The 12,113-nt window shown below is 54.0% G+C and overlaps 1 protein-coding gene across 2 annotated transcripts; it reads right to left on the bottom strand.

The window, feature by feature from the left end:
* Positions 1–2,555: 2,555 nt before the first annotated feature.
* On the bottom strand, positions 2,556–8,994 carry SLC3A2 (solute carrier family 3 member 2). Of its 2 annotated transcripts, none has more exons than XM_031024889.2 (10): positions 8,977–8,994; positions 8,292–8,729; positions 7,744–7,917; positions 6,769–6,863; positions 4,961–5,029; positions 4,796–4,854; positions 4,234–4,414; positions 3,995–4,138; positions 3,155–3,238; positions 2,556–3,067 (listed from the first exon to the last, which is right to left on the bottom strand). In XM_031024889.2, the coding sequence occupies exons 2-10, from the start codon at positions 8,722–8,724 to the stop codon at positions 2,705–2,707; spliced, it is 1,602 nt and encodes a 533-aa protein (XP_030880749.1). In that variant the 5' UTR covers positions 8,725–8,729; positions 8,977–8,994; the 3' UTR covers positions 2,556–2,704. The 2 variants fall into 2 exon arrangements, with proteins under 2 accessions (XP_030880749.1, XP_030880748.1); XM_031024888.2 differs by lacking the exon at positions 8,977–8,994 and adding an exon at positions 8,803–8,855.
* Positions 8,995–12,113: the final 3,119 nt, after the last annotated feature.

A 12,113-nucleotide genomic window follows, 5' to 3' on the forward strand; every position in this document is an offset into this window, starting at 1 on the left:
AACTATCAACAAACCAAAAGGCAACCTATTCTAACTAGAATTTAAATTAAAAAAATTAAATTAGGGGGCGCCTGGGTGGCTCAGTCGGTTAAGCGGCTGCCTTCGGCTCAGGCCATGATCCAGGGTCCTGGGATCGAGCCCCGCATCGGGCTCCCTGCTCGGCGGGAAGCCTGCTTCTCCCTCTCCCACTCCCCCTGCTTGTGTTCCTGCTTTCGCTGTGTCTCTCTCTGTCAAATAAATAAAATCTTTAGGAAAAAAAAAAAGACAGAAAGTGAAAGTCTACAGTGAATTGCAAACACGAAATGAGGATGAGCCTCCATCTGCAGTGACACCATGCCACCAACCGGTTGGAAGGGGAAGCCAGAGGCAGAGCAAGAGAGAAACAGGGAGGGCTGGAGTCGGCACCCCGGGAAGCAACCCGAGGTGCGGGGTCTCAGGAAGAGGAGAGGCCCGGATCAGACAAGGGCCTGGACCCAGAGGTGCTGGTAGGAGGCAGAAGGGCCATGGAAGGCAGAAAGGGCCGAGGCCCAGCTGGCTGGCTGCCAAGTGAGTCTTCACAGGAACTGTGCCTTCGCACCAGATTGCCAAGCGCCTGCCCTCGCAGCCCTCGGCACAGGCGCGGGGCAAGGGAAACCAAAGTGAGGAAACGTGGACCGGGCCTTAGCTGGGGCATCTAGTCCCTTGACCTGTCCCCTATACCAGGACCCCTTTAGAGGCCCAGGCCGCATCCTGCAGGAATCAAGTGTTCCCCAAGGGCTATGAGGCCAACGAAAGGATCAAGACTGCAATAGAAAGGGCGCCTGGGTGGCTCAGATGGTTGAGCGTCTGCCTTCGGCTCAGGTCATGATCTCAGGGTCCTGGGATCGAGTCCCGCATCGGGCTTCCTGCTCCTTGGGAGCCTGCTTCTCCCTCTGCCTCTCTCTCTCTCTCTCTGTCTCTCATGAATAAATAAATAAAATCTTTAAAAAAAAAAAAGACTGCAATAGAAAGATCCAACAGAAAATCCCGTGGTTCTTCCTGCAAAGTCAGCACACATAACTCCTCCACAGCTGTCATCCCGGTAGGTCTACTAAGCTGCAGCCGTAACACCCCCCTCACCACCTAGCCTCCCTGCTAGCGGGACAGCCAGTGAGTCAGCAAAACCCAAAGTTAGACCACACTCGCTGCTCAAAACCCTCCAATTGCCATCCCACTCCCTCAGACCCTGTGTGAAGTTAATCTTGGCCAACATCTGGCTTTTGCCCTCGGCTCCTGGGAGGTGATCTTTAAGTCCCTGGAATGTCCTGATAGGAGTGTTTGTCTAGGGCCTTCAGACATCCATCCGTCAGTCTAACAATGTGATTTACAAGAAGTGCTTTGGGACACACGACCTCTGGCGGGGGTGGGGAATGGACACTCGAGGTCAGCCACATGGGCCCCAGGGAGAACCCTGGACACCAAGACTCGGGTAAGCTTCCCTGCTTGGCCACACTGTGTGTTATAAACAAGGAGGTCTCGGGTCCAGGGCTCCCCTGGGAGAGGACAATCCACTGGGAGCTTCACACCTGGAGCCCCCTGATTCCACCCTATGCACCCTGTCCTCTGGTGGAAATGTGTATCCTTCCACTATTAAAACACCATAATCTTAGGACTTTCCTGAGTTCTATAAGTCATTCTAGCAAATTACCCACTGAGGATGGTTTGGGGCCTGGAATTCACAGCTGGTGTCTGAAATGAGGGCAGTCTTATGGGGACCATGCCCTCAAGCTGTGCCATTGGCCAAATTCTTTGTGACCACCTTACTCTGACCTTCATGATCTGCCCAACCCGTCAACCAGACCTCACCCCCACCCCACCCTCGAGTAAGGCATGCCCCCGCCCGAGGGCACCAGAGAGCCCCCTTTCCTGGCTATCTGGCCAGGGAAGACCCTCCTTCAGGCCTTTCAGTCAGACATCACCTCCTGGGAGAGGACACCTCTAGCCCCTCCTCAAACTCCCTCCACCCCAGGCCTCTCCCTCTCTTCCTGCTTTACTCTTTCCCCATGGCACACTATTATATCCATGGCACTCTAAATTGTATTCACCTTCTTTCTTCTCCATCTCCTCACTAAACTGTAAGCCCCAAGGAGAGAGGGATTTTGTACTTTGTTCCCGCCTGTAACCCCAGGACCGGAAACAATTCTTGGCACGTGCTGAGTACACAGGAGATTCCTGTTGAACGAATGCCCTCTAGTATCCTTTAGAAGTACCTCTTGGAAAAACAGGCCACCCGGCTCCCACTCTTTCCTCCTAAAAGGCCAAGTCTGCAAAAACAAGGAAACCTGACCACACTGGGCTGGAGACCATTGCTGAGGGGGTAAGACCCAAAACCTCCAGGAGAGGCCCCTGGCCCAGATGCTAGCCCTAGCCCTGACACCACATCGTTGTGAGCCTGAAAGGCCCCTCCCTCTCTGGGCTAGAGCAGGGGCAGGGAACTCTCTGGCACTGATCACTGTGATGCCAGGTCTGGGGGGAGGGGAGGGCGGGGGGGGAGGGGTGCCCCTGCCCTGACAGAGAGATGGAGGGAGTACAAGACCTCACCAGGCGGGAGTGACTTTTATTTGAAGCCAGAACACACTTTATCTGGGGTTTCATCTGTAATCTGTGGCAGTAAAAAAAGAAAAAAAAAAAAGGAAAAGAAACCAGGACCCAAAGGGCCTGGGGAGGGGAAGGGTGGTGGGTCCTGTCAGGCCACGTAGGGGAAGCGGAGTAACAGCCCCTCGTAGGGCTTTAGGTTGAGGTGTTCCAGCTCCAGAGACACACCCTCCTCGCGGCCTAGATCGGTGCTGAGCAGCAGATCGACGGTGGCCGGCAGACTGGCAGTGGCTGGCACACTGGAGGCCCCCAACCTGGCAGGCTGGCCTGTATCCCCGAAGTTGAGCACTACCAGGAATCGCTCGTTCTGGTCCCAGTGGCGGATGTAGGCGAAGAGGTCGGGCCCCGAGGAGAGCACGTGGAAGTCTCCGTGGAGCAAAGAACGCTCCTTGCCTCGCTGATCGCTCAGCCTCCGGAACAGGGAGAGGAGAGAACCAGTGTCTTCATTCTGGCCCTGCAAAGGATGGAGATAGCAGGAAAAGATAAAGGGCGGCCCCTGGGCGCAAACTCCTACAAGTCACCTGGCCCACCCAAAACCCACCTTTACGGTCATGTTGGTACTTCCACGTCCTGAGGTGTTGGGGAAGCTGGATTCATCCCAGAGCATGAACGGAGCCTTCGCAGGCTGAAAAGCAGAGAAAACAGGACTTGGAAAAGGCCTGGGCCTGCTCTCCCTTCTCCTCCCGTTGCCAGCCCCTCGATGGAAAACATCCCCCCGTCCCTCTGGCCCTGCTCTCTTTTGCACAGGACTGAGCAGCACTGGGTACCTTTATTCTATTTTATCACCTAACTTCACCACCTCCAGCTCTTTTGTGCACTGCTGTACCTCTGTGCCTGGCATAGAGGAATTACTCCCTAAAACTGTGGAATAACTGAACGACCAGTTCTATGAACAACAGCTGGGGTGCCCACCTCCAACCCGATGGCTAAAGCTGAGCTAGTGCCTCCGTGCGCTTACCCCGATCACGGCAGGGGCTGCGCATCTCTCGTACTCATCTGGGTCCTCCACTAAACCACGAGTTGCTGGAGGACACAGAGTGCCCTGAATGCGTGCATGAATGAATGAATGAATGAACCCATGAACGGGTGAGTGATGGCTCCCACACTGGATACCTAGCAGGGGTCAGCCATTGCATTCCAAAATAGGCCCTCACTGAATCCCTACGAGAAATGCAGTACCCCGGAAGAGACAATCAAGGCAATGGCAGGGAAATGACTCGCCGAGGCCACACAGGGACTGATTAGGGGGCTGAGCAGGAATCAAACGCAGTTCCACCCAAGGCTCACGTCTGCTTGCTACCATCCGCACAGTCCCCAGGACAGAGGAACACAACCACCATCCCCCCCGCCCCGACGCGTCGGGGAAGACAGCAAGCCGTACCAGGCCAGGCAGGGCAGCTACCTCCAGGCCGATCTCATCTCCGTAGCTGAAAACCGGGGTGCCGGGCAGGGAGAAGAGTAACAGCTGGTAGAGGCGGAGGAGATGAGCCGGCACGAGGGCAGTCAGGAATCCCGCCTGAGACAACTGCAGGAATGCATGCACTGAGGTGAACCCCGAGGCCCACCTCTGTCCCCGTCGGCCGACGCCCGGCGCGCTCTCCCCCGCACTGCAGTACTCACACTCCAGCCGCACCAGCGATGCTCAGTGGCATTCAAATACTGGGTGACAAGGAGCTCTGTGCGCTCCCCGGTGAAACCAGAGCTTGCCAGGTACGAGCTCGTCAACAACAGGTCCTTGGTGGAGCCAAGGAGGCTCAGGATCTGCTGAAGGTCAGAGAACTCGGTCCCTGCAATCAAGAGCCTGCACAGAGCAGGGTGCAGGGAGAAGGTTGGTAAAGAACAAGAAAAGAATGGGGCGCCTGGGGGGCGCCTGGGTGGCTCAGTCGTTAAGCGTCTGCCTTCGGCTCAGGTCATGATCCCAGGGCCCTGGGATCGAGCCCCGCATCGGGCTCCCTCCTCGGGGGGAAGCCTGCTTCTCCCTCTCCCACTCCCCTGCTTGTGTTCCTACTCTCGCGATCTCTCTCGCGATTTATTTATAAATAAATAAAATCTTTTAAAAAAAAGAACAAGAAAAGAATGAGGGTTAAGAAGGTTCTCTGGGCTAGGAATTCCCCCGTTCCTGGGGCCCAGCACTCAGCAGAGGGGAATGAAGCAGAGTTGGCGGGGGAGGCCTGGCACCTACCTATCTTCACTGAAGCTCTTGGTCATGTTCTGCCAATCGGCCAAGAACAAAGGTGCATTCTAGAATTGAAAAAAAGCAAAGTTGAGGAACAAGGAATACTACCAAGCCCTGGAGAGTCCCTCTGCTCTCACCCAGGCTCTGCCTCTCACGTGGAAAGTGACTTACCGTCAGATTCTCTATGTTCCGAACCTGGAACCCATCTACACCGGCCTGCAGCCAAAAACTCAGAGCATCCTACAGGGAAGGCGGTAAAAGAACAGGAGAAAGGTATCAATACTCTGACTCAAAGGCTTACAAAATCCAGCCCATGTCAAATCTTGCCCAGGACGCACTTCCCCATGACCCTGGGAGAGTCACTTGCCTTGACCGGCCTCATTTAACCACCCCTATCATAAAGGGCTAGCGTTCGGTTCCCTCCCCTTGTGAACTATCACTGATTCTTAACGCTACAGCATTTCACTTCTCTGTTCCTCCCCAGGGCAAATCACACAGCTTCACCTTTGGACACCTACAGGAAAGGCCCAAGAGAAAAAGTATGTCCGTAAACACAACTTCATTTAACCCCTAGCATGGTGGAATGCTAGGATACTCGTGTCAGAAATGAGGAAACCCTCTCAGAGCAGCAAGGAAGCATGCCCAAGACCACCGTCAGCAAGCAGCAGACACGGGACCGAAATGCTAGCCAAGATCCCACCGCAAGTGTCCTTACTCCTCTCCCAGCGTCCTGAGGCCTGGGGAGGGTAGAAGGAAGAGAGCAGGTCAGAGCAAGGCCAATGATGAAAGAGTGAAATTCCAAGTATAGCCCCAGGGCAGTCTAGATGAAGATTTGAAAAGGAGTCAGCTCTCAGCACAGGCCCAGGCCTGAATTCCAAGCAAGGGGGGCGGGGGGCGGGGGGGGGGGGTGAACGCAGAACATGGGGCCCCACCCCCACAGCCCCAGGCCCTGTGCTCTCTCCTCTCGTCTCCATTTTCATCTGAAGCTACCAGACCTCACGCCACACCATCTGCAAACACGACGCCTTCATCAATAACTTTTAAGAGATTTTTTTTTTTTTAAGTAAGCTCTACCGCCAATATGGGGCTTGAACTCACAACCCTGAGATCAAGAGTCACATGCTCTACCGACTGAGCCAGCCAGGCGCGCCTGTCCCCCCATCAATAACTCTTAAAGGGTCTTCCAGCAATTAGCGAGGGCTGAACCGGATGACCGCAAGGGTCCTATGGAAATGCTGGGAGTAAAGAATTCTACCTCAGAATCACGAGGGCCAGCAAAGGGTCGGGGTCTGCTCCATTTTTATTCTACCCCCGCTGAACTGGTCAGGGTCCTAGAGCATTGGCATTAGGAGCCCGGATGACAAAGTCCCATTCTCAGCCTGCTCAGTATAGTCTTTACACCTGTACCTTCGTTCAGGGCAGGCAGATTACAGAAATGAGACTACTTGGGACTTCAAATCCTAAGCACAGCAAACCCCTCTGAACCTTAGCTTCTTCATTTACAGCAGAGAGATGTCAGGGTCCTTGTGTGGCCATAGAGACGTTTAGAACATACACAAAATACCCGGCATAGCCCTAGACACATAAGATCACAATGCTTACAATTTCAGACTGGGCTCCACTCCAGAACACATCAAACAAGAGCTGGGAAAACAGGCAGAACAGGAGTCCCACAGAGAAACGGCTTCCTCTCCCAAAAGGAAGAAAAATCAAACCCAGACTGACATCTGAGAGATTCCTTTCCTGGCCCTGTGACCATCAGAGTCAAGGAAACAATCACTGGCCAGAAAAGGAACAAGCAAAAAGGGGGGTGCACCGTTGGCCTACCCTCCTGCCTGTGTGGGAGGAGTGCGTCAGTTTGGCTCCAAGGGGCAAGGGTCCCCTCAGCTGGAGCCAGGCTAGGTTTACAGGGCTTGCCAAGAGGATCAACACAGCCCCAACATCCAGCTCCCACTTGCCATCAGCACCAACTCACTCACCTTCATCTTGGCAGCCACAGAGTTAATCTCCGAGGGGAGGAACCATGAGTTCTGGCCCCTGTAGTTGGGAGTGAGGTCCAGAATGACCCGGATACCTGGAACAATGGAGGAAAACGTAGCGGTGGGAAAGACTCTGGGGTGAGGGAAAAGGGAGAACAACAAATACAAGCCGGTAGACTACTCCCTATGTATTATGTGGCACAAATGCTTAGATTTGAACCCGGCTTAAGATCTTCTAGGGCAGAAGGCACATAGTGTAGTAGACAAGGCTGAGCTATGGGGCCCTGGGCTCCCCACCCCCAAAGTGAACCCTCTGATTTTATTTGGATATTTTTCTCAAAAGGATCCGCTCCTCTACAAGTTAAAAAACCACTGAATTAGGGATGCCTGGCTGGCTGAGTCAGTAAAGCATGCGAGTCTTGATCTCAGGGTCGTGAGTTCAAGTCCCACCTTGGGCAGTGGAGCCTACTTAAATAAATAAATAAAATAAATAAAAATAAACCACTGAGGGGCGCCTGGGTGGCTCAGTTGGTTGAGCGACTGCCTTCGGCTCGGGTCATGATCCTGGAGTCCCGGGATCGAGTCCCGCATCGGGCTCCCTGCTCGGCAGGGAGTCTGCTTCTCCCTCTGACCCTCCTCCCTCTCATGCTCTCTGTCTCTCATTCTCTCTCTTGCAAATAAATAAAATCTTAAAAAAAATAAAAAATAAACCACTGAATCAGGAAGCCTACATTTTGCAAGAAAGGGCACTGAAGCCCGGAAGTTAAATGGCTGGACACACAGCAAGTAGAAAAGTCTCTGAGCCACTTGACAAATTCATTTTAGACTGAAGCCTAAGAAACCTCCCCTGTGCCTGCTTTAGGAAAACTCAGAGCCAGTCAGGAGTGAACCAAACAAAAATCCTATCCTGGCTTTCCTGTGGCCAGAAAGGCAACCCCTTCTCAGCTGCTTCGGAGTCAACTCCAGGACACCCACTCTTTTTCTTGGCCGACTGCAAGAGATTGTCAAAATCTTCCTTGGAACCAAAAGTGGGGTCGATCTGTTCCAAGTTGGTCCCCGCGAGGTCATCCTTCTGGTTCTTGTGAATTGGGCCCAGCACAAAGCCCTTCACCTTCAGGGAGCTCAGGTAATCGAGGCGCCCCTTTAGGCCTGAAACCGGGAAGCAGGGTTAAAGCGGTTAAAGCGAAGCCCCTCTGAGAGGCCCCTGAACTGCCCTAGTCTCCCCTCTCCCCGGAACTAAGTGTGGGGCAGGGGGTGAGCCTGGATCACGACGCTCAGAGTTGCTGATGTAAGGTGCCCGGCACATTACTTCAGAAACGTCAGCGACCGGCTTCCTGCGCCGCAGGGGGAAGGGAAGACGCTGAGTCAGCTACCCTCGCGCAAGAGAGAGTGGGGGCGGTTTTCTTCAAAGAAAAGAAGAAGCTACGTCCCTGGGTGCGGGGACGATTCCGGGCCGGGGACGGGGTGGGGGGACAGGATCGGGGCCAGTGGCCCGTTAAACCAGGGGCGCGCACAGAGCTCACCCGCTAGGTCGCCCCCCCCGGGGCCCTGGAAGGCCTGAAGGTCGCCGATGCGGTAGAGGGCGCCCTTGTGCCACCAGCTCTGCGCCGGCAGCTCGCGGCAGCGCGGGGCCCGCACGATGATGACTACGGCGCCGGCCAGCATGCCGAGCCAGCCGAGCCAGAAGAGCACCAGGAGCGCCCAGCGGGTGCGCACCCAGACGGGGCTGCCCGCCACCTTCAGCAGCTCCTCTTTGGACAGGCCGGTGAACTTGGCCGCGGCCGCTGCCTCCGCCTCGTCGTCGGCCACCTTGATCTTCACCAGACCGTTCTTCTCGGCGCCGCCCGCCACAACCACGGCCATGGCCGCCCCGGACGGCGCGTTCATCGGCTGCTTCTCGGGCTCCAGCTCGTTCAGCTCCACCTCCTTCAGGTCCACCTCTGTGTCCTGGCTCATGGTGCCTGCGGAACGGGCGACACGATGCAGCCTGCGGTCAAGTGGTGGCTGGACTCCTGCCCCGACCTCCCGCCTCACCTCGGCCTCGGCACCGCCTCCCGCGACCAGGCAGCCCCGCGCAGCTTCGGCGACTGCGTCCGCCGTCTGCCGGGGGACGGGCTCAGCCTCCGGGATGAGGCAGGGGAGCCCCGCCCCCGCCCGCCCCTTAAAGAGGAACGGCCACGATTGCTCAATCTGGGACCGCTCGCCAACCTGTTTGCCCCTAAGGTTCCTTCCAGCGGGACGCTGAGAGGGCCGAGCCCCGAGCCACCTTTAGGTGGGCGGGGTCTGATTTGTCCCGCCCCCGGAAGGGGAGGGGGAGGGGCAGTCCAGCCTCGCGGGGTTCCCGGGGCCCTTCTTCGCGCACTCCGAGGACGGGTGAATACCCCGACGCCGTCTTCCGTCTGCCCCTGGCCCTGGGCTCAGGCCACCGCGTGGTGGTTCCAACTTCGCACGGCCGCTGGCGCTCTCAGAGCCAGCCAAACTCAGCTCCCCCTCTTTCTCCGACCTAGCTTGTCTCCTCAAGCCTCTGGGACTTGGCGCTAGACCTCCACTTCACCGCCGGGCTTACACGTCCTTCAAGACTCATCTTGAGTCCAGTTCAAATAATTCATCATGCAGCAACTATTGAGCACTACAATACTTTGCTTTATTAACTTCACTGAATGAACTCTAACCCGGTGTTCTCCGTGATGTTTTAAGATGAATCTGTTCGGACAGGAGAGTTGAAGCTGACACTCCCCGTCTTACCCCACCCTACCCCCAGTCTCTGGCTCCAGGATGTCGGGCAGCGAGGCATCCGACATCCAGAAGAGCCTCAAGCGCCTGATGGGCAATCTCGGGCCTGTAGCAAACATTCCAAGGTTGGGCCTCAGTTAGAGGCATCCACCATTTTCCTACAACAGACCAGACTTTTCCCCACTTTGCAGGGCCTCCCACAGAGTAGCCCAATCTCCCCAGGGTGCCAGGGTTCCCCCCCAACCCCCGCCCCCCATGGCTTCACTGTGCTAAGCCTTGGAGGCCGCTGCAGAGGCTTTAAAGACAACCTAAGGGGCACCTGGGTGGCTCAGTCATTAAGCGTCTGCCTTCAGCTCAGGTCATGATCCCACGGTCCTGGGATCAAGTCCCGCATCGGGCTCCCTGCTCCTCGGGAAGCCTGCTTCTCCCTCTCCCATTCCCCCTGCTTGTGTTCCCTCTCTCGCTGTCTCTCTCTGTCAAATAAATAAATAAGTAAAATCTTTAAAAAAAAAAAAAAGACAACCTAAGTTCCCTCCACAGAGATCCTGGGATGGCGGGTAAGTGGGGCAGAGACAAGATTCATAGCAAGAAATAAATAAAGATTCATAGCAGGGACTGCTGGACATCAACAGCATGGGGTGCAGACACTCAGGAACTTCTTGTTCCTGACCAGTGCCAGCCGGGTTGTTTTCAGAGAGGAGCTGAAGGAAACAAGTTCTTTCTCCCTCTCCCACCTGGGCCTGAAGCCAAGTATTTGGAAGAAAGTAGAGGCCAAGATCTGAAGAAATAGCAGACAGAAAGGGGGGTCAGAGGAGAGCCAAGGGTGTGAAAAGACTCATCTTTTGCCATCCCCTTTCTGCATGCCACAGCCCACTCCCCACCCCCACCCTGGGAAAGCCAGAACCAATTCCTAGAGGGAGGCAGGCCAAGGGGTAAAGGGTGGAGGTCAGACCGGTGCACAAAGATGATAGTAAGTCCAAGGTGCCCTGGGCATGGCAGATAAGTGCCAGCCAGAGGCTCTGAACAGACTTTATTCCCAGGGTGAAAGCTCGAGGTTGAGAACTGGGGTCAGAAGCTCTCCTTGAGATGGTCCAACATAAGACCCCTGGGAACATACTATCTCACTCACAGCCCCCCATGATTCCAGACAGATGAAGCCAATTCCTTCTGCGTGCAGTGAAGAAGCTAGCAACTGACCTCCCCAAGTTTATCACCTCCCCACATACCTTCCACGGGAACTACCCACCCAGTGACATCAGCCTTCGAACACCTGCCAGTCTCACGGCACACCCAGCTTTGTCAGGCCTCTGCATCTTTCTACCTGCCATTCCATGTTCTTCCCTTCCTGTTCTGCCACTTGACCTCGGAAGCTCCTGTCCATTCAAGACCTAGCTCAGATGACGGTTTTTCTCAACTTCTCCAAAAGAATTCTTTGCCATCCACCTCTGCTACAACACATACCCTGTTACATTTCCTTTTCTGGGTGTCTACACTTCCAGATAAGTGGCAGGGGCCTTGTGCTATTTGTCGATGGGCCTGTCTACCTACTGTAGTAGCCTAAGTAGGCACTTCATGAGTGTTTGGAAAACGAGTGGATAGAACTGCACCAGTCAAACCCAACTACTTCCCTTCTTAGAAACAACAAAAGGAACAGAGCGTTTGGAAGTCAAAGAGCTATGGAGATGAACGCAGAGAAGGAGGGGGGATAAAAGCCACAAAGGGTAAAGGAAATACAACCAAAGCCATCTCTTAGAAGAGAAATAAGTACACCATCTGAAAAGTATCTGGCACTCAAGTAAATTAGACAAATGAACAGCACAGCGGCCAGTCTTTCTCTCTAATGCAACCAAGTATCAAAAGAGAGAAACATCAGAGATCTAGCAGATCAATGTATGGAAGAGACAAAGAAGCATTTTTAACATATTATTCTTGGTAGATGACATCAGGTATCTATCTGATCAGAGACAGAATACTGATCTCATGCCAGAGGTTAAATAGTAATAAGAGATTCAATTAGCCTTAAAAGGAAGTCTGAAGTCTTCCAACATCAGCTCCTTCTACCATGGTGGTCACACAATACTGGTGGGTAACGTCATTTTCCCATCCCCTGTGACCTTCAGAACTTTCTATCATCAGGCGCCTGCGTGGCTCAGTAGGTTAAGCAGCTGCAGGACATTTGTCTCTTCTCCTTCATTTATTTATCTATTCGTTTATTTATGTCAGTGTGGACTTATGGATATTTGTTTTATACTTTGGTTTAGAATTCAATACTATATTATTGGGGTTTTCCCTCAAATTGGTCCAGCTTTGGCCACTGTGAGCTGTCAGGTTGGCTCCTTTATTACATTTCTCTTCCCCCTGTTCTGCTGCCTCCCCCCACACACAATTTTTTGAGCGCTTCTTTATGTCCTGGAATGACAAATTGGTCCAGGCTCACCTTGTTTGAACACTAGATCCCCAGCCCTAGAATCAGCCACTTCTCCAAGGAGCCCTGGTTCCTTTTATTGGAGAATGGTATTAGAAACCAAGATCTGGGCACTCAGGTGTCTTTTGATAAACAAAAGTTATCCATCAAAAGTGGTGGGATATCTGGGCTTGTAAAAAAAAAAAAA

Source organism: Leptonychotes weddellii, chromosome 11 (genome assembly GCF_054177405.1).
Source record: "Leptonychotes weddellii isolate Sample4059 chromosome 11, ASM5417740v2, whole genome shotgun sequence".
NCBI lineage: Eukaryota > Metazoa > Chordata > Mammalia > Carnivora > Phocidae > Leptonychotes > Leptonychotes weddellii.